This window comes from Trematosphaeria pertusa, assembly GCF_010094035.1.
Source record: "Trematosphaeria pertusa strain CBS 122368 unplaced genomic scaffold BU26scaffold_19, whole genome shotgun sequence".
NCBI lineage: Eukaryota > Fungi > Ascomycota > Dothideomycetes > Pleosporales > Trematosphaeriaceae > Trematosphaeria > Trematosphaeria pertusa.
The window spans coordinates 623,127-648,820 of NW_022987230.1; the positions used below are offsets into that span (position 1 = coordinate 623,127).

The 25,694-nt window shown below is 54.7% G+C and overlaps 10 protein-coding genes across 10 annotated transcripts; 5 read left to right on the forward strand and 5 right to left on the reverse strand.

The window, feature by feature from the left end:
- The first annotated feature begins 15 nt into the window (after positions 1 to 15).
- Positions 16 to 3,256, forward strand: BU26DRAFT_131984 (rho-GTPase-activating protein-like protein). The gene is made up of 5 exons (XM_033819680.1): positions 16 to 251; positions 304 to 485; positions 536 to 1,694; positions 1,749 to 2,030; positions 2,077 to 3,256. The coding sequence occupies exons 1-5, from the start codon at positions 203 to 205 to the stop codon at positions 2,895 to 2,897; spliced, it is 2,493 nt and encodes an 830-aa protein (XP_033677743.1). The 5' UTR covers positions 16 to 202; the 3' UTR covers positions 2,898 to 3,256.
- On the forward strand, positions 3,257 to 4,469 carry BU26DRAFT_131985 (uncharacterized protein). Its single transcript, XM_033819681.1, has one exon. The coding sequence runs from the start codon at positions 3,615 to 3,617 to the stop codon at positions 4,224 to 4,226; it is 612 nt and encodes a 203-aa protein (XP_033677744.1). The 5' UTR covers positions 3,257 to 3,614; the 3' UTR covers positions 4,227 to 4,469.
- A 1-nt stretch (position 4,470) lies between these two features.
- BU26DRAFT_131974 (uncharacterized protein) lies at positions 4,471 to 8,974 on the forward strand. The gene is made up of 5 exons (XM_033819679.1): positions 4,471 to 5,251; positions 5,319 to 5,535; positions 5,585 to 7,226; positions 7,275 to 7,574; positions 7,624 to 8,974. The coding sequence occupies exons 1-5, from the start codon at positions 4,891 to 4,893 to the stop codon at positions 8,884 to 8,886; spliced, it is 3,783 nt and encodes a 1,260-aa protein (XP_033677745.1). The 5' UTR covers positions 4,471 to 4,890; the 3' UTR covers positions 8,887 to 8,974.
- Positions 8,975 to 9,225: 251 nt separating this feature from the next.
- BU26DRAFT_510548 (eukaryotic translation initiation factor-like protein 3 subunit B) lies at positions 9,226 to 11,550 on the reverse strand (the record flags this gene model as incomplete). Its single annotated transcript, XM_033827243.1, has 3 exons — positions 9,226 to 9,627; positions 9,688 to 11,236; positions 11,288 to 11,550. The coding sequence occupies 3 exons, from the start codon at positions 11,548 to 11,550 to the stop codon at positions 9,226 to 9,228; spliced, it is 2,214 nt and encodes a 737-aa protein (XP_033677746.1).
- A 619-nt stretch (positions 11,551 to 12,169) lies between these two features.
- BU26DRAFT_555412 (ArfGap-domain-containing protein) lies at positions 12,170 to 16,448 on the reverse strand (the record flags this gene model as incomplete). The annotated part of the gene is made up of 6 exons (XM_033832319.1): positions 15,906 to 16,448; positions 15,724 to 15,857; positions 15,272 to 15,670; positions 13,696 to 15,224; positions 12,284 to 13,647; positions 12,170 to 12,234 (listed from the first exon to the last, which is right to left on the reverse strand). The coding sequence occupies exons 1-6, from the start codon at positions 15,964 to 15,966 to the stop codon at positions 12,170 to 12,172; spliced, it is 3,552 nt and encodes a 1,183-aa protein (XP_033677747.1). The 5' UTR covers positions 15,967 to 16,448.
- Positions 16,449 to 16,639: 191 nt separating this feature from the next.
- Positions 16,640 to 18,351, forward strand: BU26DRAFT_524309 (ATP11-domain-containing protein). The gene has a single exon (XM_033830251.1). It carries the CDS (start codon positions 17,139 to 17,141, stop codon positions 18,153 to 18,155), a length of 1,017 nt encoding a protein of 338 aa, XP_033677748.1. The 5' UTR covers positions 16,640 to 17,138; the 3' UTR covers positions 18,156 to 18,351.
- A 600-nt stretch (positions 18,352 to 18,951) lies between these two features.
- Positions 18,952 to 19,904, reverse strand: BU26DRAFT_467158 (uncharacterized protein; the record flags this gene model as incomplete). The annotated part of the gene is made up of 1 exon (XM_033825252.1): positions 18,952 to 19,904. A coding segment is annotated over exon 1 (900 nt), but the record flags the coding sequence as incomplete, so codon positions are not given.
- Positions 19,905 to 20,868: 964 nt separating this feature from the next.
- Positions 20,869 to 22,740, reverse strand: BU26DRAFT_467159 (C-3 sterol dehydrogenase/C-4 decarboxylase-like protein). Its single transcript, XM_033825253.1, has 3 exons — positions 22,083 to 22,740; positions 21,347 to 21,895; positions 20,869 to 21,298 (listed from the first exon to the last, which is right to left on the reverse strand). The coding sequence occupies exons 1-3, from the start codon at positions 22,548 to 22,550 to the stop codon at positions 21,260 to 21,262; spliced, it is 1,056 nt and encodes a 351-aa protein (XP_033677750.1). The 5' UTR covers positions 22,551 to 22,740; the 3' UTR covers positions 20,869 to 21,259.
- A 343-nt stretch (positions 22,741 to 23,083) lies between these two features.
- Positions 23,084 to 24,318, forward strand: BU26DRAFT_132165 (uncharacterized protein). Its single transcript, XM_033819683.1, has 2 exons — positions 23,084 to 23,215; positions 23,275 to 24,318. Exons 1-2 carry the CDS (start codon positions 23,194 to 23,196, stop codon positions 24,039 to 24,041), a joined length of 789 nt encoding a protein of 262 aa, XP_033677751.1. The 5' UTR covers positions 23,084 to 23,193; the 3' UTR covers positions 24,042 to 24,318.
- BU26DRAFT_467162 (26S proteasome subunit P45) lies at positions 23,912 to 25,683 on the reverse strand. Its single transcript, XM_033825254.1, has 3 exons — positions 25,236 to 25,683; positions 24,331 to 25,174; positions 23,912 to 24,281 (listed from the first exon to the last, which is right to left on the reverse strand). Exons 1-3 carry the CDS (start codon positions 25,450 to 25,452, stop codon positions 24,161 to 24,163), a joined length of 1,182 nt encoding a protein of 393 aa, XP_033677752.1. The 5' UTR covers positions 25,453 to 25,683; the 3' UTR covers positions 23,912 to 24,160.
- Positions 25,684 to 25,694: the final 11 nt, after the last annotated feature.

The window sequence follows — 25,694 nt, forward strand, 5'->3', positions numbered from 1 at the left end:
TTCACGCCGTGCCTCACCAACGCACACGCACGTGTCACGCCGTACTACCAACTGCATCGCCGGGGGCTGCGCTATCCGCTTCCTCAGGCTTTCCTTCTCGACGCTCGCTACGACCTTCAACGATCCCGTACCACTTTCTGTCTGCTTTCTCGACGACTAGCCTGGCGTTTATTTGGATTTTGATACCCGACACGACGTCACAATGGCCACAGGCTTCGCTGGCTCTTTCTGGTCCAGCGACTATGCGGGTGGTGCGTTCCCCAGTTTGCGAGCCTCCCGATAGGCGTACACTGACGTATGCAGGGCTGGGAGTGCTTTTCGGAAAGCTCCAGCAAGGCGTCCAGGAAAACCAGCAGATACTCACCGTGGCTCGCATGCGAGCGGATGCCGAAGAGCAGTATGGGAACAGCCTGGCCGCCATCTCACCTGCCACAGAGCGCATAGGCGGGGGCTTCACTAGGGATGAGGGCGCAAGCGTGCGCAAGGTAAGTCAAGCTGAGCGCTGTATGCTGCACTGCAAGACTCACAAAGCCAGGCCTACGAAGGCGTGCGCACCGAGATGGAAGCAGCGGCCTCAAACCACCACAAGATCGCGTCCAACATCCGAGAGCTCGTTGTGAATCCCTTCGGCCGCTGGTGCGAAGCGCATGCTGCCCGCGTTCAGAACTCGCAGGACGACCTCCAATCTCGGATCAAGATCCACGACCGACAGGCTGACGCTGTTCGCAAGTTCCGATCGCAGTACTACAACAAGTGTAGATTAGTGGAAGATCTTGAAGAGGAGGACAAGCTCGCTTTCCAGGATCCGCAGAGCGAAGCGGCGCAGAGCCCGAAGATGAAGGTGCCCACGATCAAGATGTCGGAGCCTGACGAGAACGAGGAGGAGCCCATTGACCTCGGTGACGAGACATACCAGCCTGACCAGGTCAAGAAGATTCTGACGCATATGTTGGACAACATCAAGCTCGCCGAGGTCAAGGTGCCCATTCTAGGAACGTACCAGAACTGCTCGACCGGCGCGGATATCACGGACTACATCCAGAAACACATGGCAGCTACCAGCGTCAGCTACGCAGAAAGAATTGGCCAGGATATGATCGCGAATGGCTTCCTCCGCCTCGTTGGAAACGTCGGCAATACTTTCGCCAACAGCTCGAGGATGAACTACCAGTGGAAACCCAAGGTCTTCCAGATGACGGGAATCCCAGAGAAGAAGAAGCCGTTGGACCGCGTGTCCTCCACTATGTCCAATGATAGCTTCAGCGTTGACTCCCCTGTAGGGACCGTGCAAGAGTACCTCTCAGGGTGGAACCCGCTCAACAACCCCTATCCCAACGAGACGCCCGCGGAGAAGCTCCGACGAGAAGCGCGCGAAGCAGACGAGCGTTACAAGCAATCGGTGAAGAAGCTTGACTCGTTGCGCTGCAACCTGGAAGAAGCCATGGTCGACCACTTGAAGTTCATGGAGCGATGCGAGCTCGACAGGCTGAAGGCTATCAAAGCTGTGATTCTGGACTTCTCCGGCGCCATCAGCAACGTCATTCCGAGTCTGCAGAGTACAGTCGATAAGATGATGCTCTTCCAGGAGACCGTTCAGCCACTGGGCGACTTGAGGTACATGCTCGAGAACTACAGGACCGGTCCGTTTGTTCCGAGAGTTACGACGTATGAGAACTATTACAACTCTGTTGATGGTATGAATCTGCCAGGGTGTACTTGATGGCGACTAGATGCTAATGATCTCGCAGAACAAACCTTTGGCGTGGATTTAGAGGCACGAGCAAGGTCTGACCGCAAGCGCGTCCCGCTCTTGGTCACCACAATCCTCACATTCCTCGATAATCACTACCCTGACTTGGAAGGTGATGAAGCCCGCCGCGGTATTTGGCTCGTCGATGTTCCTCTGGCGCAGACACATAATCTGCGAGCTTCTATCAACACTGGCAAGACATTCCCGCACGAAATTCTCGAGAAGTACGACATACCCATTGTTGCCAGCGTCTTGAAGCTCTACCTGCTCGAATTACCTGGTAAGTCTCTTCTATGACGATCGTCTGCTTGTACTGATCATCCTAGACTCTCTTGTCTCCTCTCACGTCTACGAGATTGTCAAGACGATCTACAGCACCACGGCCACCGACGCTTCTGAAGAGACCCGCATCTCGGTCATCCAGTCTACGCTTGGTCAGCTTCGACTCGCCAATATTGCCACCCTTGACGCCATCTGTACTCACTTCACTCGCCTGATCGAGCTGACGTCGGCTGATGAAGCCTATGTGATGGCTCTTGCAAATGCTCTCTCGCCTTGCATCCTGCGGCCGAGACAAGAGTCTAGCCTAACGATGAATGAGCGCTACAGTTACCGTCTGATCCGAGACCTCTTTGCTCACAAGGATGCTATCTTCGGAGAATTGAAGCGCGCCAGTGCTCTCACTCACTCGTCCTCCGGTGCGCAGCGCCCTCGCGCAATATCGACCGATGAGAGCAATCGACGCGCGAACTACGAAGAGCGTAACCGTGCCATTGCTGCCCAACGTTCTCCTCGTGCCACGTCACCTGCTCCAGGACCTCGAGGGGATGGATCCCATCGTCGTGACCGAAGCCGGACCAGGTTCCCGGTCAATACGTCGTCTCCTACCGACACCCGAAGGACTGGGACGCGGAACTCACTTGAAGTACCAGGCAGCCTGGACAGCAGCCCGGTTGTTGAAGGAAACGGAACGAATGGTTCGACTGAACCCCAGGAGCATCCTGCGCCCTCCAGCACTCGTGTACCATTGCCCAGGAAACACGCGGGAAGCTTGGCGAGGAGCAACAGGGACTCGACTGGTAGCCTGAGAGCAGAGGACGGCGCCCCGCGAGGCGTTCAGCTAGAAGACAGGCCTATGAATGATTAGTAGCCATCCTTGGGTCTGACTCTGGTTTCAGTAATGTCATAATTTGGCGGGAAGGAAGGGTTTTGCGTGAGAGCACCACTCTCTTGCACATTTGGTCAAGTAGGATGATGGCAGACATATATGAACATCAGGTGCAACATTTGGAAGTGGAGCCTACCGAGACCATGATCTTGAGGGTGGCTACGAAGGGACATTGGCATTTTCTGGGACGGATGAGTGCTGTAACATACCTAGTGTAGACTTTGGTTCTTTTGTCTTTATTAGCCGGAAATGTGATCACGAGCATACATTACCAAACATCCATGGATTGCACCATGGGGATGAGAGCTGTTGCCGTACATCAACCGTGGTACCTGAACTAACCGGGGTGACGGGCTGGGGTGAATTTAGTCAGCCCTAAAGACCAGGGCGCGCGGGCGGACTCGATTTCCAAGGCGGAGCGTGGGCGGCATCGATGTGGCTGGGCGTCCTCTCAGCCCAGTCTCCGCCTCAACACCTTGCTCACGGCGTTGCCCGGTTTCCTTAATACCTCAGCTGCCCGTCGTTTTGCGCTGAGCTTCCAAGTCATCCTCACTCTCGCTTTTACGCATCTACTTTCCGAAGCTCTCAGCAGTCGCTTTCCGTCCGATTCAGCCTCAACCCCCCACATTTGATCAGCCCACGAATCACAGCCCGATCGCACACTACTGCCTCAGCATACCGTACTCGAGCAGCGCCATGTGTCTCGTCAAAGTACGGCAAGAAGAAGACGTCGTGGTTCCCTACCGCACCGTCCGTACCCGCTCACCACCGCACCGTCACTCGCACTCCACCCGCCGCATCTCCCGCACCGAAATAGTCCACGAATCTCCGCGACCCTCGCGGTCCTACGTCGCGGTGCCCGCTCCAAAGCCGCTCCCCATACCCGCGCCGCAGCCCGTTCCAGTCTTCGTAGAGCCTCCTCCGTCACCCTTCCACGCTCCTCCTCCACCACCGTCGCACGTCTCCTCGCACCACGGTCCGCACTATGTCGAAGTGAGCCCTCGCAGCAGCGTCACGAGCCATAGTCCCAGCCGGAGCGAGTATGTGGTGCATGAGAGGGAGTATAGAAGGGAGAGGAGGGACCATAGTCCCGAGAGGTATGAGCATTATCGCTACGTGGAGCCGCCGCCGAGCGAGAGCGACCATTTTGACAGGTATGAGCGGAGGAGGAGTAGGTCAAGGGTGAGGGAGAGGAGTTTGAGTAGGGGACGGGGTGGGTACGGGCCAGAGTACGGGGAGAGGGTCACGAGGGAGAGGATAACGATTGTGGATGATGATGGAAGAAGGAGAAGGGAGTATCGGAGGTAGACAGGTTCCCAGTGAAGTTGGTTTAGATGGAGCTTGTTTCTTTGTTTGGTTATTTATTTATTGTTGGCATGTGGACGCTTTGGGCCTCTCGCTTTGCAGCGTTTCGTTGGAAGCGCATTGCAGCATTTTAAGACTCACGATTGACGAAGGCGTTTCAAGATTCTTTACGGATTTTCTTCGTAGTCGGATATTTTCCCTCAAAATAGATTTCATTCGTCTATGATGTCAATCGGTTCCTGAATCGCCTTCTTTCGCCTGGCAAATGGGAAGCGTGGGGCATTTCCGAGAACCAAAATCGGAACCTGCCATTTAGTGGGATTTGGAAATCGCAGGAGAAAGGGTCTTGCACACCCCTCCATGGTACTGCTTTTCAGATCCACTCAGGTCCCTTTGCCAGCTGTTTATATCATTGGATGTCGCATGACGCACGCCTATTCTGTGGTTTGGCATGTGCGCTTGTGAAACTTGTCATCCACGATCAGCCCTCGCACGCACAAGCAAGCAGCCCAGGCTGAGCAGCGCACACGTGCTTACTTTTCTTTCCACAACCGCGACCCTCGAACCTCCTCGAATTACACGTCTGCCTGCTCTCGCTCAGTAAACATTCGGACATGCCTGGCCGCTCCATTCCACTGCGCTCCCTCGTTGTCCACCGCCGCCGACAATGTCCATCCGCGTCCTAATCAAAGAATTCCCACACCGCGCCATCGCCCTCACCACGTCCTCGCACGCGCTAGTCCTCCGACACACCTCGACTTCGACTGATCAGAGCGCGAACTACAATGCGAGCACAACGTCGCTGGGGAGCAATGGCGTGGGCGCAGCGCGGTGTATGGTCGAGTTCAACACGGTGGAGGAAGTGGATTTGAGTGATTACAGGGCGCTGAATATGGTGAATGCGCATGGGACGCTGGGGCTAATCACCGTGAACGGGGATATTTTTCTGGTGGTTGTCAATGGGGCCAGCAAGGTTGCGACGGTGAGGCTGGGGGAGACGGTACAGAGGATTCATTCCGTGGGCTTTTGTACGGCTATACTTTCTGCCCCAAGAGTACGGGTGTTTGGAAGAGGGTCTTGCTGACGAGAGGCCAGATTGCTTGAATAGCTCGAGCTATGATTCCTTGCTTAACGACGAGGTCAATCCGTACCCCACCGATACGATTGACGATGAGGGCTTTGAGATGGGTTTTGGGAGGGGGAAGGGCGAGGGTCCGCTGGAGCATCCTTGTTTGGCGCTCAAGAAGCTTTTGAGCAGTGGAACGTTTTATTATAGCTCGGATTTTGATCTTACGAGGCGGTTGCAGGAAAGGTATGGCGCTGGACGTTGGGCCGGAAGAGCATTGCTAACTTGAACGCAGGTCCTCGGACGCCGCGACCGTATCGATCGACAGTCTCGACGCCGGCTTCCTTTGGAATTCGTATATGATTCAGCCGCTAGTGGATTTCAGGTCGAGATTAGCACCGCGGGAGAAGCAGGCATTGGATGCTTCGGGGATCCTTACGTCTGCTATTCGAGGATTTGCGCTTACGATTACGGTGCCGTCTTCCTCGTCGCCTATTCGTACACCGCGGTCCGGATTGCCATCGTCTATGACCCTTATTTCGAGATTGTCTTGCAGAAGAGCTGGGACTAGGTTCAATGCCCGCGGTATCGACGATGACGGAAACGTTGCGAACTTCGTCGAGACCGAGACTATCTTTTGGGCGCCGACCGGAGTGTGCTTTTCGTATACTCAGGTACGAGGAAGCGTGCCGGTGTTTTGGGAGCAAGCGACTGGTCTTTTACCTGGTCAGCAAAAGATCACGATTACACGGTCTCCAGAAGCTACGCAGCCAGCGTTCGACAAGCACTTTGAGAATTTGGAGCTCAGCTACGGTGCGATACACGTCGTCAACCTCCTAAGCAACGAAAAGCCCAACGAGATTGAACTCACGAATAGATATCGTTACCACATCAGAAACAGTCCACTCAACGTTGGAGATGAGAAGAACTCAAGAGAGCATGAGCTCATTAGGCTCACAGAATACGACTTCCACGCCGAGACGAGAGGGCCGGGCGGCTACGAGATGGCAAGCATGATCTCACAGTGGATACGGGAATCTGCAGATGGGTTTGCGTACTATCTGTCCGAAGAGGTGGAGGAGCATGCGAAGTCGAATGGTCAAGATTATGTCATGCGACGGCCGGCTACGATTTTGCAGCAGGAGGGTGTTTTCAGAACGAACTGTCTGGATTGCTTGGACCGGACAAATCTTGTTCAGACGATCATTAGCAGGATGGCTCTGGAGATCTTCCTAGGTCATAAGGCGGTAGGTGCAAGTCAAGACTTCTGGGTAAGACATTCGAGCATGTGGGCAGATAACGGCGACGCTCTATCACGCATATACGCCGGTACAGGAGCGCTCAAGTCCTCGTTTACGAGACATGGAAAGATGTCGCTCGCTGGAGCACTGGCTGATGCACGGAAGAGCGCAACGAGGATGTACATCAACAACTTTGCCGACAAGGGACGGCAGAACACGATCGATATGCTTCTCGGCCGGCTGATGGGGCAAGTCCCCGTCCATCTCTACGACCCTATCAACGACTACGTCATGACGGAGCTCAGCAGGCGCGCGGCAGAGTTCACACAGACAGAAGTCATACACATCCTTGTGGGAACCTTCAATCTCAATGGCAAGACGAACGGTCTCCACGAGGACCTGTCGCCCTGGCTCTGTCCCAACGTTGATCCATCGCAGCAATGTCCTGAGATCGTCGCAGTCGGCTTTCAAGAAATCGTAGAGCTGAGCCCACAACAGATCATGTCGACAGATCCAGCGAGGCGGCAAATGTGGGAGCAAGCGGTGAGGAATTGCTTGAATGAGAATGCGGCGAAGCATGGCAAGGAAGATTATGTGCTACTAAGAGGTGGCCAGCTCGTTGGTGCAAGTTTGTCCGTGTTTGTAAGGGCGAACTCGCTGAAGTTTATCAAGAATGTGGAGGGCAGTCTGAAGAAGGTAAGCTAGCAAGCTCATGCGCTGAGAGCTTGACTGACGTGTCGCTAGACTGGAATGTCTGGCATTGCGGGTAATAAAGGTGCTGTTGCCATCCGCATGGAGTACGCCAACACTTCGATTTGCTTCGTCACAGCCCATCTTGCAGCCGGCTTCGCCAACTACGAGGAGCGGAATCGCGATTACAAGACCATCAGCCACGGTTTGAGATTCCAGAGGAACAGGTCGATTGAGGACCATGATACGGTCATTTGGCTTGGAGACTTCAACTACCGCATAGGCTTGAGCAACGAGAAGGTGCAGAAATTGTGCCACGTCGTCGACCTTGAGACCTTATATGAGAACGACCAGGTACGTCGTTCGTTATTCCTTTATTCCTGGCCATGCTGACAGCAGATAGCTCAACGTGCAAATGGTCGCTGGCCTCACATTCCCCTACTACTCCGAAGCCCGCATCACCTTTCTACCCACTTACAAATACGACATCGGAACTGACACCTACGATACCTCCGAGAAAGCGCGCATCCCAGCCTGGTGCGACCGCGTCCTCCGCAAAGGCGACAACATCCGCCAAATCAACTACGATGCGGCGCCTCTGCGCTTCTCCGATCATCGCCCTGTATACGCTACCTTCCAATGCCTTGTCAGCAAAGTCGATGAGAAGAAAAAAGACCAGCTGAGCGAGGATCTCTATCACCAGAGAAGAGCGATAGTCGGGGATACTAGAGCGACAGGAATCATGGAGGATACAGATGATGAGGATTTGCTCGGTTATGACTCTATCGAGCCGGGTCTCCCACCTGCGAGCTCAGATCGTAGGAAGTGGTGGCTTGATAATGGTCTCCCAGCTCGCTCCCGAGCTCAACCGCCATCCAACGACCACTTCCCGAACCCCAAGCGGCCTAGCAACCCTTTCACGCCTTCCCCAGAACCGGACTGGGTGGAAGTCAAGCGTATGGGTAGTAGAGCCGAGCCACCTCCCGCACGAGGTACAGCGCGAGCGCATACCGTCGATTTCAACGGCACGAGTACACCGAACAGCCTGTCTGGCTCAACGACGAATCTGAATCAGATGAAGCCAAATTCCATGGCACGCAAGCTCATAGCGCCCCCATTCAACCTCAGTAACCCTTCTACAACACCTATCCCGAACGTCGACGGTGCGATCGACGCTCTAAAACGCACGCCGTCGAACACATCGACACACTCCCTTCCCAACTACCTACCCCATCGCGGACCCCCTACTCAACAAGCTCACCCACCACCCCCTTCAAACCTCGCACGAGAAATTTCCCGGAAACCCGCTCCTCCCGTCCCGACGAAAAAGCCTTCTCTCCTTGGGACCGCTGTCTCACCCTCGCCCGCTTCGACACCCTCCCCTCCATCGCAAAGACACCGCGAAGATCTGCATGTAGATGCGAGACCGCAGCCTCCACCTCCGCGCCGCTCGATGGCACCGCCGAAGACGGAGAGGAAGCCTGTAGCGCCGGCGAGTTTGATCGATACGAGCGAGGATAAACCGCCGCTGCCGCCTCGGACGGGGACGGGGTTGAGTGCGGCGAGTAATGGGAGTGCAGCAGGTAGAGGGAGAAGTCTGATGGATGAAGAGCCGGAGGATATGGAGAGTCTGAGGGGATGGGAGGTACTCAGACCGGTGAGGTAGTGGTCGATTCTAGAGCGAAAGCGAGGCAGTTTGGTGAGCAGCTGAAGGCTTAGCGTGGAGTTTTGAGGCTCGGTTTGATGGGCGTCTGGGTCTTGTGGCTTGGATAAAGCCATGCTCATGTTGGCGGTGTTGAGCTATTGTCCGAATACGAAAAGTCACGAGCAAAGGCACGGGCATGGAAATGGGAAAACGGATCGGATTGGTTCACGGTCGTCCGGCATATGCCATTGCTTTCATTCCGATGGTCAATCTATTGGTATGCATGTCGAAAGGGCAAGCGCAAATTGCTCGCTTGATTGACATACACCGTCCAAAAGCGTCTTCCCGGTCACGAAGCAATCAACCGATAACTTCCTCGGTCTCCTCAATGATCTCCTCAACAATCTCTTCGACCTCCTCGACCTCATCATCTGTATCCTGCTTCACGCGCCCAGCGTTAAGCTCAATCTCCGCGCCCTCCTCCTCTAGCATCTGCCTCATGCTCTCGCGCCAAGCGAGCCACTCCTGCAGCATTCTCCTACGAGCATCCACGACCGCCTTGTTCGCAGTGTTCTTCTTAGCCAAATCCTGCTCTTCGAAGATCTTGGAGTAGTTGCGGAGGTTCTTGCGGATCTCGGCCTGCTCTTCCTTGGTGAGGAGAGTCGGGGGTCGCGGACGCCAGATCAGCTGCTTGAAGTGGTCGATGTGCTCTTCGCGGAGGAGGCTGCCCCTGAAGTCGTACATGTGGTAGCCGTTTTCCATCTGGGAGGGAGTCAGTATACATCAACAATGACCAGCAAACGCCGGTATCGCAAAACTTACGCGGTGCCTGAAGGCACTTGCAACAGTGGCAACATAGCGGCCTGAAGGGTCCCACTCGATGTCAGTGACACCGTAGTGCTCGACCGTATCCATGAGCTGCAAATTAGCGTTCAGCTCCTTCTCGCCCTTTTCTGACTCTTCCTTTGGCTTGTCGAAGCTGAGGTCCCAGAAATCGAGGTCGAAAGACTGTTGGGACTGAAGAGTGGCAACAACAACGAAGCGGCCCTTGGGTGACCAGTAGATGGCGTTGCTGTTCTTCTTCTCGATGGTGCGGACATGGCGGAAGTTGCCAACAGCTCCACCTTTAATCTTCTCGGGAGCGAAGAAGGATACAGAGGTCTTGGGAGGAACTGCCGACTGAGCTGGGATTTCGCCGGTCGTGATGAGCACGAAGCGGTTACCATGAGGTTCCCAGGCGAAGTTGATGACGGTATCCTTAAGAGAGTCAACGACTTCGATTGGCACACCCTTCTCCTTGATGCGGAAGATCTCCAGATTTGTGGCGAGAGATTTCTTGGACTTGGAATGGCGATCGACCTTGACGCAAACGTAGGCGGCGTCTGACTGCCAGTGCAGCTTGGCGTCGGAAACGTTGAAGAGGTTTCGGGTACGGACGATCTCTTTTGTCGGGACCGTCATGAGACCGACCTTAGCAGGGTTGCTGCCAAGCTCAGGAGTCCAGTAGCAGAAGAGCTGCTCGTAGGTTTTGATACCCTCTCGCTTCGGCGTCGCAGGAGCCCACTCAAAGTCCATCACGCCCTCAATCTTGATGGCCTGTTTGTCCAGAAGGTTCATCCGAGGAAGTTCGTAGATGGAGATGGATTGGCCTTGGATCATTCGAGCGACAAACTTATCGTCTGATGACCATTTGAATGTCGGCCACTGCATCTTCTTCTTCACTGGGTTACCCTCCGCGTCGGTTGTGCTCGGTACGTCGAGGGTAGTGAAGGACCGCAGGGGCTTGCCGGTGGCAATGTCCCAGATGATATAGTTCTTGCCATCCTCTTCCAGGGAAAGCGATGGGACCGGATGGTTCTCGTCGACCTGAAGAGGCCGGTGTGACCAGGTAGTGATGTACTTTTCGGTTGGCGAGAAGTCCACCAGGTTCACGCCGGGATGCGCAAACCGCTTTTGCCTGCTCCATGCCTTACCGCCCCACAGCTGCACACCCTGCGCATGCATCGAGGTGAGGAATGTGCCCTGCGGCGACCACTGCACGAACGACTCAGTCCAGTTCTCGCGATCAACGACTGCCTCCGGCGCCTCTTCCTTGTTGTTCCAGAACACGCCCACCTTCTCGCCGCGGAACATGACCATCTGGTCACGTCCCTCCGGATCTCCAAGCCACGACCGCAGATGATCTGTCTGCTGGAACGACTCGATGTGGGGCTCGTGGTATTCCTCGTCGATGCGGCCTTCGCGGCCATAGCGGTCGATGTCCGTAAGCTTGTTGACCGCCATGGTATGCCTCTTGTCTAGCGGGGTGCCGTGGAGCTGCTTGACGGCCGCGATGGCCTCGCTCGGCGCGTTGTACTCGACGAAGGCATAACTGTCGCCGCGTCAGAAAAATCTCCAACCCCCGCAAAACTCGGCAACGAACCCCTCAGTCTTGCCATCGTCGCCCAGCGGCATGAAGACCCCGTCGTCCTTGACCTTCCCCACTGAGTTCAACTTCCTCAGCACGAATTTTATCAGCTTGGCTTTGCTGTCTTCCGGCACGACGGGCAAGCCGTCGATGACCACGAAAGCGTCCAACCCCTCATCTAAGCGCACTTGGTACTGTTCTTCGAGATCGGTAAAATCGATTTGAGATTCGTCGAATTCGTCATCTTCCATAGGAAGGTTCTCGTATGAGGGTGCCATCTTGTCTGCTGGTTTTGCGTTGGGAGTGGGGTTGCGCTCTCTTTTATCGCGAAATTCAGTGTGCCGCAGCGGCTGGGGTGTCACGTGATGTGTGGCGGTGCATACCGACCATCATCGTCCATATCCTGACTCACTGGAGACGCATTTGCCTGAAATGTGCAACGGACTCATCGCGGAAAGGTCATTCGCATTGATCTAGACATGAGTCAACTCAGTTGACTCATCTGAGCTACCTAGAGCGACCCATATCGAGGCCCAGTCAGATTCTGAGCATGGCATTCTCTCATGATAGCGATGCCCAGCCCCTACCATTACTCATTATAATTATCGTATCCATCCAATCAATATGCCCAGGAAGAGCACGGAAATGACTCACTCGAGGGGGCGTGACTGCGTCGACGGAAGCGGTGCACCTCCCCAAGAGCGGGACCGTAAGGAACCGGAAACCAACATCGCCCTTCGATAATGCTGAGAATCCGCTGAAACCATGCTGATGCCTTCGTCAACTAAATCGTGCCATCGGTGCGCGCCAATATTCAAGACCGTTCACAGAACGCTTAACCCATCCCAGTCCCCGATGATGTGGAAGCGTCTCTCGTCTCCCCCAGAACGCCGTCAGCTAGCCGCTGCTAGCCTTCCGATGTCCAAAGGTTGATACCACAAGTCGCCCAAGGAAAATATGAACTAGAAAGAGAAAAGTGTGAGCGAAGCAAGTCCTACGGGCCTCGCCTACCTTCAGCGTTATCGGAATGGTTCTTGACCAACCTTCCGCTGGCGCTGACGCGTTTCTGCAATCTCGCCTCCCTCTCTCGGGCTCGCTCAGCAGGGGTGCTTCCGTTGCCAGCTACGATGTGAGGAAGGGCAGTGAGAGTGTCGCCGCTAGCGTTTGGCTGATTCCCCACCATAGGCGCTGGCCGTCTTCCGGTTCGCTGATCGGCCTTGTGTTCCAGGTACAGCCGTGCTGACGAGGTGAGAGGAATGGGTGCTGGTTGTGTCGGGAGCTCGGCGCCATTTTGGAGAAGTAGCTCAGCGACAGCAAACGATTTCCGGCTAGCATGAGCACTTGTCGGCCGAGCACCAGGAACCGGTGAGCTCGCAGGCGACGCAGTGGCTGACGGTGAGGCGGGGTCTGCTGCTGCCAGCGCTAGGAACACTGAATGGGTGCCTCGCGACCGATCCTTCGCGTTCGGATCTGCTTTCAGAGCCAGGGCGTACAGAACGTTTTGAATATCGTTTTTCTTGATTGAGGCAAGCAACGTCTCCTCAGGAGTCGCATAATGGGACAGCGTAGGCGAAATAGGCGCAACAAAGGCGCGGTCTGCGTACTTGGATGTGATGAAGTGCAGTCTCTGCTCCCGGGTGGATGTTGGACCCGGCTTCAACGACATGTCCAGCTTGGCTTCCCAGATGATGTTGCTCACTCGATTGCCGATCTTCAAGAGAATCTCAACGATATCCGGCGTGAACGAGTTCGTATCCAGCGTCAACGAGCGCACCTTGCTGATATGAGTGCCCAGCGACCTGTGAATGCCACTACATTCGATACAGATGATAATCCCAAGGTTGATGGATACCCAATCAACCTTGCTCTCAGACCCGCAATCTGCACAAAATCTGTTGGCGGCATCGGCATCGCGAACTTGCTGAAGTAGCTTTCCGTCGTCACCTGCGCTGTCCTCTCTCCGGTAGCCTGGGCGATCGCCTACGGTGGCATGCCGAGCAGGAGTCTGCGACTTGTAGTTGTTCCGGTGACTCGATAACGAAGGGCTCTTTCCTGTAAGTACAGACGCGATATCCCTGCGAGTCTGCCCCGGGAGCGAGTCCGTGGACGGGCGCTCGCGCTTGCCGGCTGTCTCCACGGCGGTCTGAAGGGCATTGTTCACAGCTGCGATCCAGGACTTCATGTCATCTTCGTTTGTCGCCTGGTAGACTCGGGTGAATTGAGGCGTAATAACTTCGAAACAGAAGCGACGCTCCTGATTACGAGCTTCTCGAACGGATGCCATGCGAAGGTCAATAGGGTCCATGTGGAGCTCAAGGCTCTGCTTCCAGTTTGTGTACTCAGAGAGCCTGCCCTGGTCTAGGACGATCCAGAACCTAGACAATGTCAGAAGATGAACGACCCATAGACAACGAAAGACTTACTTATGCCAAGCTTGCTTGTTGAGACCCTTGGGGTCGACATGGCTCCCTGGTCTGCTGAGTGCCCACAAGAGACCTTCTTTGCGGTGCGTTCCTGAGCCTGGCTCAAGCCCAGCACCCATACTATAGTCCTTGTCCTCGAGATCTCGAATACCTCTAAACTTATTCGGTTGCGGACTACCAGCAGCCGTTAAGCTTGCCTGAGTAGCCTCGGGGCTCTGTGGGGACGCTATCGACGGGATACTCGACATGGACGTCGCGGCTGGTGGAGGGCTTACAGTGCTCTGGAAGACGGGAGCGATGCTAGGCTTGCGACCTGGAAATTCTGGCTCCGAAGCAGGAGCCACACGAGATGCGCTGCCGTTAGCGGGGGTTGTTGGCGGTACCTGCGATGGCGGTGGCTCGTCGAACGGCTTTTTGCTCTTCTCGAGAGCGCGCCTCTTCTCTTCCCTCTCCGTCCGCTGCAGCTGAAACTCCTTGTCCGCCTCCTTGACCTCGAAACTCAGAGCCTCAAGCTGCGGTATCATCGTCTCGATCTTCTTAGCTGTCTCGAGATAATTCTTGGCTTGCGCGTCCGCGTATCGAGTAAGATGTGATAGTACCTCTTGGTCCTTTCGGCCTCCATGGAGGTCCTGCATGAAAGAGGAATAATCGAACCGCTTGAGCTCGAAATTACGACGCTTCGCCTGATACTTTGAGTCGGTTTCGGCGCGCTTCTTCTCCTTCAGGGAATCCTGCCGTTGCCCAAGGTATCGGCTGAGATATTGATAGTATTCTTTGCTTTCTTCCTCGAAGTCCTTTCGTTTCGTCTCTGCCTGCTTGATATCGATGTTGTATAGCTTATGAATGGGGTCAATGATAAGCTTCTGGATATTCGCGCTATTTGATCGCTCGTAGACCAGAATCTCTTTCGCGATCCTGTCGAAATAATGATCGATGGCTGGCTGCACCGCGTTTGCGTTGGACGTGGATGTCTCTCGCAGAGCTTCCATTAGATCAGACATTGCGTTGTTGCATTGCACCTGGGCTTCCAGCGCTGACTCGGCCCGCTTGAGGACCTTCTTCCACTTTGCGCGCATGTTGCCGGTCTTCTGCTCCAGCGACTTCATGGTAGCTCGGAATAACGGACCATCTTCTGTTTGGCTTAGATCTTCACCAGGCCTTGAGCAGCTGACATCAACTTTGACCGTATTGTTAGTGACAGTCGTCGCTTGGCTCGGAACCAGTCCCAGACCATATTCCGGGATTGAATCGAAGGTCGGTGACTTTGGAGGCGCTGCCTCGAAAGCGTCCTTGTATTCATCGGAGTCGCTCACGCGTGACTCAATGGACTGAGCGGAGGGTACGCGAAGCCGAGGAGGGACGCCGAGCTCTAACCGCGGGGAAGGCGACTTCGGGCTCTGAACGAGCCGTGAAGTATCTATATCGTCAGTGCCGCGTCTTGTAGGTGAGGGGCTCTGCATACTATGAACCCAGATAGCAAAGCTTGCCAGAGTTTCCAGCTTGTGTGCGCGTTGATCGTATTCCACGAACTTCACCTTGTCAGCACAATCCCCCGAAGCAAATAGAGAACACTTACGCTGCAGCTTGTGCGCCAGCCTCCTCCGCGGTCCTCGTTGGTCCTCGGGGGCTTCCATTTCCAGGTCCACTGGAACTGCACGGAGGGTGTTCCGCCTGTTGAGTAATCGCCCACCAACTCAACGTGCGGGTCTTTATGAAGATTCGGATTCGCATGGAACTCCCTAGTCACCAGATTCTCCAGCTCTTTTGAGCTCGACGCAAATATAAACGTCAACCCATTGATAACCGTATCGACAAGAGCGTTCGGAGTGATAGTAGAAGCGCTGTTGACGTTGTATATGCTGGGCGGCGCCTGGGCTTGTCGAAGTATGAATCTGAAGGTGAAGTTCAACTCGTCTTCGTTGCCTAGGCGAATGAGGAAGGATGGCGGTCCACTGGAGGATGGTGATTCGGGGTCCTACAAACAATGGTTAGCGTTGCTTCCCTGTGGTTGGGCCCTTGAAACAGTACCTGGACGTATTCTATCACGCTATCGTCTCCCAGCTCCCGCTTTGCGGTGTATCTCGTGGCGGGGAAAGAATTGGGCGTAATGTTGAGGAGCGTGCGATTGCGGTTATTCGTGATGCTGAGTGCCGCAATGGAGACTGGAGCGAGTCAGTGACGTCTTCACAAGCGATCTGTGGAGCACATACACCTATTCTGGTCGCGGAGGAACAGGGAGTTCTCCTGCGGTATACTGTTGACGGCCCCCATGCCCGGGAGTGGCTGCTATTGCCAGCTTGACGCGCAGCGTCGGACTCTCTCGACGTGGCTTAAGTCAAGTCGCGGGCGTCGCAGCGGACATGCGCGGGAACATGCCTGTCCCCAAATAGGGAGGACGCTGTCGCTGGGTTTGGCGCGGTGTTTGGTCGGCCTCCAGGATTAGGTGTTTAATTAATATAGTCCTCGGGCGCGGAAATGCTTTGGAAGGACGTCGGAACAGTAACCGCTCGCTATTGTTGGAAGCGCGCTATTCGCGAGGGGGTTATGCTGCTTGTATGGCGGAATAAAGCTTGGGTGATAACACTGCGAAGTGCGGACGGCGAGGTTGGTGAAGAGTGTTGTGTGTTGAAGGGGGGAAGAATGGGGGAGGGGAACTGCTGGTCGAGTTCCGCAGTCCGTCGCGGGACAGCTTGGGTGTCGATCACACAGGGCACAGCAGCGGCGAGGAAGCACCGCACGCTAGGAGAAACTGCAAAAGCGAGATGGTCACGCACGTTCGTAGCATGAGAGACAAAACCGTTCGCCATGTGTTCATGGCCCCTGCGCGGCCGTTGCCTTGAGGTTCCGCCACAGGTTGACGTTCTATGCCATCGTCATCCCCGCGAGTGCGCAGGCAGCAGTATTGGATTCTGACCACCGAACTGCCATTTTCAAACACAAACGGCCGAAAACGACGCGGATCGATTACTGAGAGAGGGTCGACACGGCCAAAAGCTACTGTAGCCTGGTCATATCTAGAAGGCGCAAGACCAGGTACACGGCTACGTGAGCCCCTCGCTGCGTGCCATGTGCAAGCTACCCCATTCCGTGCGCGGGCAGACGCAGGAACATGGGGGAGACAAGCCTCCAGCCTTTTCGAAGGTCGTCAGCCTCGATGTCGTTCATGCACCGTTGCGCCAAACTACCCTTGGCCCACCCTCGTAACACGAACCCTGCGCGCATTCCCGCCAACATTCTCGATGACATCGTAGCCGTTTGGAAAAGCAAATGATAGCCGACGCGACCATGGCTGGGCGAGGCTGCCAGTGGCTTGGTGATTGTTCGGATCGATCTCGGCAAAGCTCTTGTTATGCATGGTTCACTGACGAATCCCGGTCGACCTTTCGACTTTCACGATGCGCCCATAGGTCCCAATCATCCTTTTCCCCATTCTCCTACCCACAATGGCTTCATATCGAGTACCTACGATACGGCATCTCCTCCGTCAACCGCTCACAAACCCTCGCACCTGCCAACGCCGCTGGGCCCGCGTCCAAGATGTCCGCTTCCTCGCAACGCATGGAACGCAAGAGCGCATAATAGCAAAGTATAGGGAGAAGCTAGAATCAAAAGCGAAAGAACAAGGAATGAAGGACATATTAGAGTTGAAAGAAGCATACAAGGAGAAGATAGACAAGCTGAGGAAGGAAGCAGCAGTTCCAGGCGCAACAGCACCACTGACGCCTTCTCCCACACCTTCGCCCTCGCCCTCTACGTCCTCGGACGCATCGGCATCCCCCTCAACTGCGAAATCGCCATGGCCGGCACCTCCACCTCCACCTGCACCACAGCCCAATAGTACCGCATCGAAACCCCCTCCCGGCGTCAAGATTCTAAACTCCTTCCTCGACCTCACCAAGATCTCCACCCTCCCCGAGAAAGAAATACAAACCCTCTGGCGGCTGCGACACGCGTCGAACCCTCAATCGCTCCACTTTGCCCTCCCCGCCACCACCTTCGGGTCCCTCCTCCAGACCGCAAAAAGGCATCCGTCCTTCGTTCTACCCCTCCCGCGGGAAGTTCCCTCAGAACAAGGAGCAGCTGCAGAAATAGGGCAGACACAGCAAGCTGCCGAGTTACATTACTTGCAGTTTGCACACCCGCATCCAAATACCACGACGCTTCTGTTCACAACACTGGCGGAGTTCAAGCTGCGAGGCGAATTCGCAAGTCCACATACGACGATAACATTCCACTCCGAGCTTGCGGATTCACACAATCTGGTGCTGGGGCAAGGGACTGTAGTCGAGAACAGAGGTGTGAGCGTGGACGAAGCGCGGTGGCTGGTGATGTGCATGCAGAAGTTCTACGTTGTGGGTGAGGAAGGCAAGGGAAGAGGCGAGCTGCTTGAGATGTTCACAAAGGGAGATGGTGGGTTCAGGGTGGAGCGACTCTTAGAAGAGGCGGAGAAGATTGTATAGACGTCGACATCAGCATTGGGGGCGAGGATTGTACAATATGGATGGGCATAGGTGTTGGGAACCCTACTCTGGTTTGTCTGAACAGGTTTGTAAACATTTAGACGCATCATGAGGCGCACAAAGACAATCACAGTCGACGATTTCTGTATAGAATCCACTGCCGATTAACAAGTGCTGAAGGTTTGTATGTTTTGCGTTCAGTGTCCGCGTGTGATAGTATGTATACTGCTCTCATTGTATGACTGTCTGCTTGTACCACCGCACGGAGTAAATTATTGCGGATGCTGACCATGTCCTCCAGATGTATCCCTCCTATCCATGTCCTTCTCGCCCATGTCTTGCGCTTCTCGTACGGAGCGAACGCCCAGGTTAGTAGATGTATAGCAGCCGAGAAATTGAAAGAGAAAATGAAATCGCATAGAAGAGGAGATGGCGGCTAGCTTCAGTCAGCTAAGTGTAAACCCGCGACATAGACCCCATGGTCACATCCTCTTCACCCATAATATCCGAGTATTGGTTGAATGAAATGATCCGTAAGAAGGTAGACGCCGCGGTATTCGTCGAAACGAGCGGGTTGCGAGGAGAGGCATCCGAGCCAAGGATTAAATCGCAGCACCGAAGACCGTCGCGTGGTACTGATCGGATTCCACGAATTGGAAGAACTCCGTGAGCTCCGTCTGGCGATAATACCATACCTTGGGAGGCGTCATGCCGCCTCGGTAGCGGTGGACCTGGCCGTGGAGGAGACTGTACTTGTTAGAACTTCTTCTGATGTCCAGTTGGGGTCGGTGTAATACAGGCCTGAGTGAAATGCCAGCCTATTATCCTCATAGGTGTCCTCAACCGGTTGTCCCGTCGTGTAGGGGCCGGCGTCCTCCTCGTCAGCCTCTTCGTCGTCGTCATCCTTCGGGGGGAGGAGACCAAGTTGGAAGAGATCGTCTTGTAGCTCCATGGTTCGCTCGACTAGAGCTTCCACACCTGCAGGATTGGAGGGGAACTCGACGGGCGCCTGGTCCGGGAACTCCAGCGGCCAACCACAGAGGAAGCAGTCATTCTGCGGATACAGAGGACAGTGGGGCGGGCAGGTGCAGGAGAAAGTGAACGCAAGGGACCGCCCGGCGATAGATCCGTTCTCCCGGAACGTCTGACAGAGATACGAACCAAATCCGTTGTAGAGAAGGGCCCCGTCGTGGACTCGGATCTTTAAGTGGTTGACTGTCTGCGACTTGACGAGCTGAACAAGTGCCTGGGACACTGGATGATCAAAGAAAGGAATATCCCAGGGGCAGGCCGCCTCGTAGTATCGGTCAGAGCCGAGGAGCACCACAAGACGGTTCAACTTCTTTCCGTGGCGAGCAAGAGCTTTCATGAAGTGAGCCACTCGCTGGCTAGCTTGGCTCGTTGGCTTGTCGGCTCGAAGGTAGATACCCAGGTCCGTTACGTAGCGCATGTAGCGGATGTTGATTGGGAAGCGCCAGAACTGGCCAGGGTCACCTCCTTTGCCAGTGCAGAAGACCAGCTTGTTGCCGCCGTACATGACTGGGGCTCCCTCCTCGAAGTACTTCCGACAAGTCAGAAGGATCTGCCAATGTAGTATCACATCCTCGTTGTACTCCTTCGGTGATAGTGGACCGAACTGCCGCGCGCCGCGGAAGACAGTCTTCGGCCAGACGATAAGGAGCTCCTCGTAGATCATCAGGCGGATTTCAGCGGGGAGTTTTAGGAGGAGATCCTGTCCCTTGACTGGCGGGTTGGAGATAGAGCGTATAGCGATCTGTACGATGGCACTGAGCCCGCGACCTAAGGTTGCTTGCTCAGGGGCAACTCGGGAGTACACATTCGGCATTGCGTCGGTGTTACTTCTTGGTGTTAGAGCAGGCCATGCATCAAGCAACTTAGAGACCGTCAAAGGCAAAAATCGTCACTCACTGAAGGGTAGGAGATGGGAAAGAGTCGCTGATCGTGGGAACGATTTGAAGACGTGCACTGTAGCACCTCAACTCCGCAACGCCTGACGCTGGAACAAACGTCGAGGAACGAAAAAGAGGTCAGCGCGTTGTGACGAAAGACTAGACGTCCGATCACGCTCCAAGGAAACCTATCAGCCCAAGGTCAGCGACATGTTAGGCATAGGCACATATTCGCAGCGCCCTAAAAGAGACGAGGCCTATGGTGAGTGCAAGCAAAGCCATCTCAGGCCCGTCGAAAGGATGTTGTCCCAACGGCATCACCTGAGCGGCGCTTGCAGCCCACGAGACTGTCCTGCTTGAAGAAGAGGAGGGAAACACTGACCTTGTAAACGTCACTGAGCGATCCCGAACCAGAAACGCCCCCTAGGTAGGAAGAGAAGAAGGAAAAGGCGAAGGGGGGAAGAGGAAGAGGGTGGTGGTGAGGTGAGGAGAAGGAGTGGGCGAGGGCGAGGGAAGAGTTTTGACGAGGTGCGACTAAACTGGCAGGCAGGCACGTAGCAGAGGTCAAGGCAGCTGCCCTCCCATCCGTTGCTAAGGCTCGGGAAGCAAAGCCGATACTGCGAGGGCCAACTTCACCTACATAGCCGCCTACACCGCGGCCAAAGTGTTTCGAAGTCACCTTCAGAAGCATTCTTCCAGTTTGATCACGTCAAGCCTCGCTAATATGGTATCAGAACAGTCACTGCAAAGCCTTTCGCGGGCCGGACAACTGTTTTTGTCCCCTCGCGGTTGCCATTCACTTTCAACCGCTATGTGTGCGTGATGTCCACCCCGCGAGTAGCCGGAGGTAAACATCGCATTTCCATATACGCTGGAGCAATCCAGGTGCGGATTCACCAGTTTTCGAAGGCGCCTAACTGCATAAGAGGGATTATAATGACAACCTTTGACATAGTGACCCGCACGCGTTTTCTCATCGACAAGCCCCTTCCCCACATTTCAGTTCCTAGGTTGCGTAGCGCGTCTGTGTGGCTGCGCAGAGCGCTCCTCAAAGTCTTGAACAGGCAGGGGCGTGGGTGACGCTAAAACGTTGCACTCCTCGCAGACCCGCCCACCGACCCTAACCCCCTTCCAACTGAAATTGGCCAATGTATACCGCCATCTCCGCAGGGACATATACAGCAGAGCAACAGATCACCTCTTCTCTTGTTCGCTCCATCGTTGCTTGAAGTGCTAGACGCGGGTCAACACCACTTCATCACTGAGAGCATGCTAACTGACCTCACAGCTCACCCGCATAGCCTCCGGCAAGCTCACCTTCGGCTCATATCCCAGTACCCTTCTCGCCTTCGCTATGCTTACATATCTATTCTTGGTCACATCCAGAATCATACCTCTACTCAACGTACTCTTCGATCCAGTCATCCAAGTTAGCCGCTCCATGCCCAGTGCCAGCCACCACGCCAGTCCTTCTGGAATCCTGACCTGAAACGACGGTACATGTCCAAACTCTTTCCAGACCGCGATACAGATGTCTCGTGCCGTTACGGGCTCACCGTTGGTGATGAAGAAGGCTTCCCCGGCTGCCGTGCCAGAGTCAAGGAGATTGCGGACGGCAAGGACATGCGCGTCTGCGACGTTACACACATAGGCGTAGTCCTGGAGATTGGTGCCCTCGCCAAGTATGAAGGGCGTCTCACCTCGCGCGATACAACCGTGGAGGATGGGAATACAGGTTGGGTCTTGGGGTCCGAAGAGGACGGCCGAGCGAAGGGCGCACGTCAAGAAGTCGGAAGTGTTGAAGGATAGAACAAGGGCTTCGGCCGCCGCCTAGGATACAGGAGAATAAGCAAGCTGGGTATGTAACTGTCGACAATAGAGCTACGAGACCGCTCTGGAGAGAGCAATGAAACGACCGTGGTGATGGTGGATCGGAGGTTGTAAAGGGCATGCTGAAGGCTTTAGGCCCTCTTATGCAATTGCAGGTATAGCATGGAATTGTGAACTGCTTCCTTACCTTAGATTGCCCATACGTCGTCGTCGCCCTCCCAGTTGGCCAAGTCTCGTCAACGTTCTTAAAGTCTACCTCGAGCTCGTCCAGCACCACAGTCACACTCGACGTATACACCAAGCCCTTTGCACCACACTCCTTCGACACATTGAGAACATTCCTCGTACCTCCTACATTGACCTCAAACACCGCCTCTTTGCCCTTCGTACTATATCGCGCGTCCCCGAGCGGAATAACGGCCACCGTGTGGATCACAATAGTAGGCCTTGCCTCACTGAAAGCCTTCCGCAGTTCTTCTTGTTGGAGGACGTTGGCGCGCACATATTTAACTTCAGGATACGATTGGGTACCGAGTGCGGGTGGGTTGATGTCCAGGGCCGTGATTTCGAAGGATTTGGCTTCTATGAGGGCTTCGACAATTCTTGAGCCTAGAAAGCCGGTACCGCCGGTAACGAGGACTTTTATCGGTGCCATGACGAATATGTCTTGATGTTGTGATAGGAGAAACCAATGAAAGCTACTGATGTGAAGCGGAAATAATGTATGGCTTGGCGCCGTCTTCCCGCATGCTCTTTGGATCTTTCACTCTACCGACGCAGAAAGGCGTGAGAGAACGAATTGGAGTCAAACAGACGCTTCGAGCGCAGAGATTCTGGTGTGGATGATGATAAATGCTGAAGTGGGAAGGCAAGGGGAAAAAGGCCGATGGCAAGATCCTGGAGGCCTATTCTTACCATTCGGAGACTAGCTGCAGAGGTGCCTGTGAACGCCCAGAACCGGCAACATATCCAACTCCAACACTACACTAACATTAGAGAATAGGCACCCATTTGCTGCTCGAGAGCCATCTCGCTATATAGGTGGGTTGAGCTGATAAATTTCGATGACGGAAGTGCTGAACGTCTCAAGAAAGATTTTGCAATCATCTCTACCATCGAAGGGCACTTTCCGATCCACCAAACGGCCGACTCATCTTCAAACCCCAAAGCAGCACAAGGATATTGCATTCTTCTTTAGGCTTGACTCGGCTTAAATACTCCGGAGAGCACTAGGACCAACAATTCGCCGTACCAATACCCAGCCTAAAATTTCTCGGAAGCTGTACCAACGCCCAAAAATGAAGCTGAACGAGCACGAAGGCACGCACCCGGATCCCTCCAGTGTACCAAATATACTCTCATGTACTGACACCCTCCAGCGCTACTCACCTCAAAGGTCTTACTGGTCCCCTACAGCGGACACCACGTGCCGACCTACCACGAATGGATGCAAGACGAGTCCCTGCAGCAAGCAACCGCCTCAGAACCGCTCACGCTCGCCGAAGAATACGCCATGCAGAAGTCCTGGCGCACGGACGCTGACAAGCTGACTTTCATCGTGTGCACGCCGCCATCGGCACCAAACCACATCAACCACTCCGAGATCCTTGTCAAGGACGCGCACCCCAAAGTCACTCCAGGAAAGGACGACGCACCAGAAACCATGATCGGCGACGTGAATCTCTTTCTGAACGCAGACGACGACAGAGAGGAGGAACACGCCCACTGGCGACTCATCCACGAGGGAACGAAGAAAACTATCCAAGAGGGGAAGATGCATGGTGTCGTTGGCGAAGTAGAGATCATGATTGCTCGGAAAGACTGCCAAGGCAAAGGACTAGGAAGAGAGACCCTGCTAGCTTTCCTGTGGTACATCTTGACTTCCTTCAGCGGCATCATGAACGAGTACCACATCGCGCATGGAAATGGCAAGACAGGCAGCTATCTCAATTACCTGCGGGTTAAGATCGACAGTGGGAACGCGAGAAGCATCAAGTTGTTTGAGAGCGTGGGTTTCAAGAAGGTATCAGAGAAGCCAAACTACTTCGGAGAATTGGAGCTAAGGTGGCAGGTTCGGCTCATGTCTTTGAGCGAGATTGAGAGACAGATGGGCACGGTGCCCCACAGGATAGCGTATAAGCCATAAGCCGCGGAGTGCAGAATAGACCATTCTGCTACCAAGATATCATTACTGTACATGACGGGTTCTTTTCATCGTGCGTGCCGTCATTGTCTTCCAAGCGCGCGACCTGGAGATACCCTTCTCTACAACTTCTGGTACTCCAGCTTGCCCTCCAGCTTCTTCGACTCGGCCATCTTGCGCACCGCCTTGTTGAAGTCGTCCTGGTTGATGGCGTCCCTGTAGTCCTTGATGGCGAATAGACCGCTGCGTCCTATTAGCTTCAGGTATCGCGAACTAGCGAGGCTGAACTTACGCTTCTGTGACAATGTTTCGCAGATCAGCTCCGTTGAACTGATCGCTCATCTTGACGATGCTCTCGAAGTCGATCTCACCCTCCATCTGCACGCCACTAGCGTGGATCTTCAGAATCTCCAGACGCCCAACTTCGTTAGGCAGAGGTATCTCAATCTTTCGGTCCAGACGTCCTGCTCGCAGAAGCGCAGGGTCGAGCGTATCGGGTCGATTTGTCGCCATGATGATCTTGGTCTGTCCGAGGTAGTCGAAACCGTCAAGCTGGTTGAGGAGCTCCATCAGCGTTCGCTGAATTTCACGATCTGCCGAGGTACCCTCAGAGAACCTTCGCCCACCGATGGCGTCGATTTCGTCCATGAAGATGATGCATGGTTCGTGCTCCTTTGCATAACCAAACATCTCTCGGATGAGACGTGCTGACTCTCCAATGTACTTGTCGACAATAGCGGACGAGACGACTTTCAGGAAGTTCGTCTCCAAGCTGCTTGCCACCGCTCGTGCTAGCAACGTCTTTCCGGTTCCCGGTGGGCCGTACAGCAGTACACCTTTCGGTGGCTTGATGCCTACCCGCAGGAAGAGCTCTGGATTCTTCAGCGGCAGCTCGATAACCTCGCGAAGCTCGCGAATTTGCTCGTTCAGACCACCAATACCGCCGAAGCTGACCTGTCCGGGGTCTTCGAGAGACATGTTGTAGACGAGCGGGTCGACTTCGCGCGGCAGCATTCGCATGATGGTGAGTGTCGTCATGTCCAGCGCCACTCGGGTTCCCTGCTTCAGCTTTATTTTGTCGACTTTCGACCGGCAGCCGACGACGTATCGAGGACCTGACGAGGCTTTGACGATAACTGCAGGGTGTCAGCTCAAGCTCTAGGAATCCGGGGACCGTGGGCTGGGGTTTGGTCTTACATCTCTCCTCGTCTAGCTGCTTGAGGACTTCTCCTATTATCTGGCCCACGCTCTGTAGCGCTTTTATGTTTTCTTCTGATACGTCGAAGTCATGTTGCAGGCCCTTGATGTCTAACCGGAGCGCCTTCAACTTGGCCTCCCATTCTCTTGATTCCAGCAGCTTGCCCTTGTACTCCTCGAGAGCGTGGTCGCGCTCCGGATCGCTGCTGCCGCTCATGATTGGAGTATATGACGTGTTCTTGGTAACGTGTGGTATTGCCGGGAGGCGGGCGATGGGCGACGAGGATGTGCGAATAGGTGCTGTTGTGCTTCGGTGGAAATAGCGAGAGTGAGACTCTTTGAGCTGCACTAGAGCTTCCGCGGGCTTTGCTACAAGCGAGACAGGGTAAGCAGATGGCGACAGAGGTGATGGCGGTCGATAATGGGGAAGCTTCTCGTTCACCTCGCGGACGGAGCTCT

What these genes read in the sequence shown, in the direction of transcription:
- BU26DRAFT_131974 (XM_033819679.1), top strand. Translation starts at nt 4,891, where the DNA reads ATGTCCATCCGCGTCCTAATCAAAGAATTCCCACACCGCGCCATCGCC. An exon ending in GATTCATTCCGTGGGCTTTT is followed by an intron (nt 5,252 to 5,318) that starts GTACGGCTATAC and finishes ACGAGAGGCCAG; the next exon opens with ATTGCTTGAATAGCTCGAGC. An exon ending in CCTTATATGAGAACGACCAG is followed by an intron (nt 7,575 to 7,623) that starts GTACGTCGTTCG and finishes GACAGCAGATAG; the next exon opens with CTCAACGTGCAAATGGTCGC.
- BU26DRAFT_467159 (XM_033825253.1), bottom strand. Translation starts at nt 22,550, where the DNA reads ATGGCACCGATAAAAGTCCTCGTTACCGGCGGTACCGGCTTTCTAGGC. An exon ending in CGACGTATGGGCAATCTAAG is followed by an intron (nt 21,896 to 22,082) that starts GTAAGGAAGCAG and finishes CCTGTATCCTAG; the next exon opens with GCGGCGGCCGAAGCCCTTGT. An exon ending in CTATGCGGGTGAGCTGTGAG is followed by an intron (nt 21,299 to 21,346) that starts GTCAGTTAGCAT and finishes ACCCGCGTCTAG; the next exon opens with CACTTCAAGCAACGATGGAG.
- BU26DRAFT_467162 (XM_033825254.1), bottom strand. Translation starts at nt 25,452, where the DNA reads ATGAGCGGCAGCAGCGATCCGGAGCGCGACCACGCTCTCGAGGAGTAC. An exon ending in GCAGCTAGACGAGGAGAGAT is followed by an intron (nt 25,175 to 25,235) that starts GTAAGACCAAAC and finishes GACACCCTGCAG; the next exon opens with TTATCGTCAAAGCCTCGTCA. An exon ending in CGAAACATTGTCACAGAAGC is followed by an intron (nt 24,282 to 24,330) that starts GTAAGTTCAGCC and finishes AATAGGACGCAG; the next exon opens with CGGTCTATTCGCCATCAAGG.
- BU26DRAFT_524309 (XM_033830251.1), top strand. Translation starts at nt 17,139, where the DNA reads ATGGCTTCATATCGAGTACCTACGATACGGCATCTCCTCCGTCAACCG.
- BU26DRAFT_131985 (XM_033819681.1), top strand. Translation starts at nt 3,615, where the DNA reads ATGTGTCTCGTCAAAGTACGGCAAGAAGAAGACGTCGTGGTTCCCTAC.
- BU26DRAFT_132165 (XM_033819683.1), top strand. Translation starts at nt 23,194, where the DNA reads ATGAAGCTGAACGAGCACGAAG. An exon ending in GAAGCTGAACGAGCACGAAG is followed by an intron (nt 23,216 to 23,274) that starts GCACGCACCCGG and finishes GACACCCTCCAG; the next exon opens with CGCTACTCACCTCAAAGGTC.
- BU26DRAFT_131984 (XM_033819680.1), top strand. Translation starts at nt 203, where the DNA reads ATGGCCACAGGCTTCGCTGGCTCTTTCTGGTCCAGCGACTATGCGGGT. An exon ending in GTCCAGCGACTATGCGGGTG is followed by an intron (nt 252 to 303) that starts GTGCGTTCCCCA and finishes TGACGTATGCAG; the next exon opens with GGCTGGGAGTGCTTTTCGGA. An exon ending in CTATTACAACTCTGTTGATG is followed by an intron (nt 1,695 to 1,748) that starts GTATGAATCTGC and finishes ATGATCTCGCAG; the next exon opens with AACAAACCTTTGGCGTGGAT.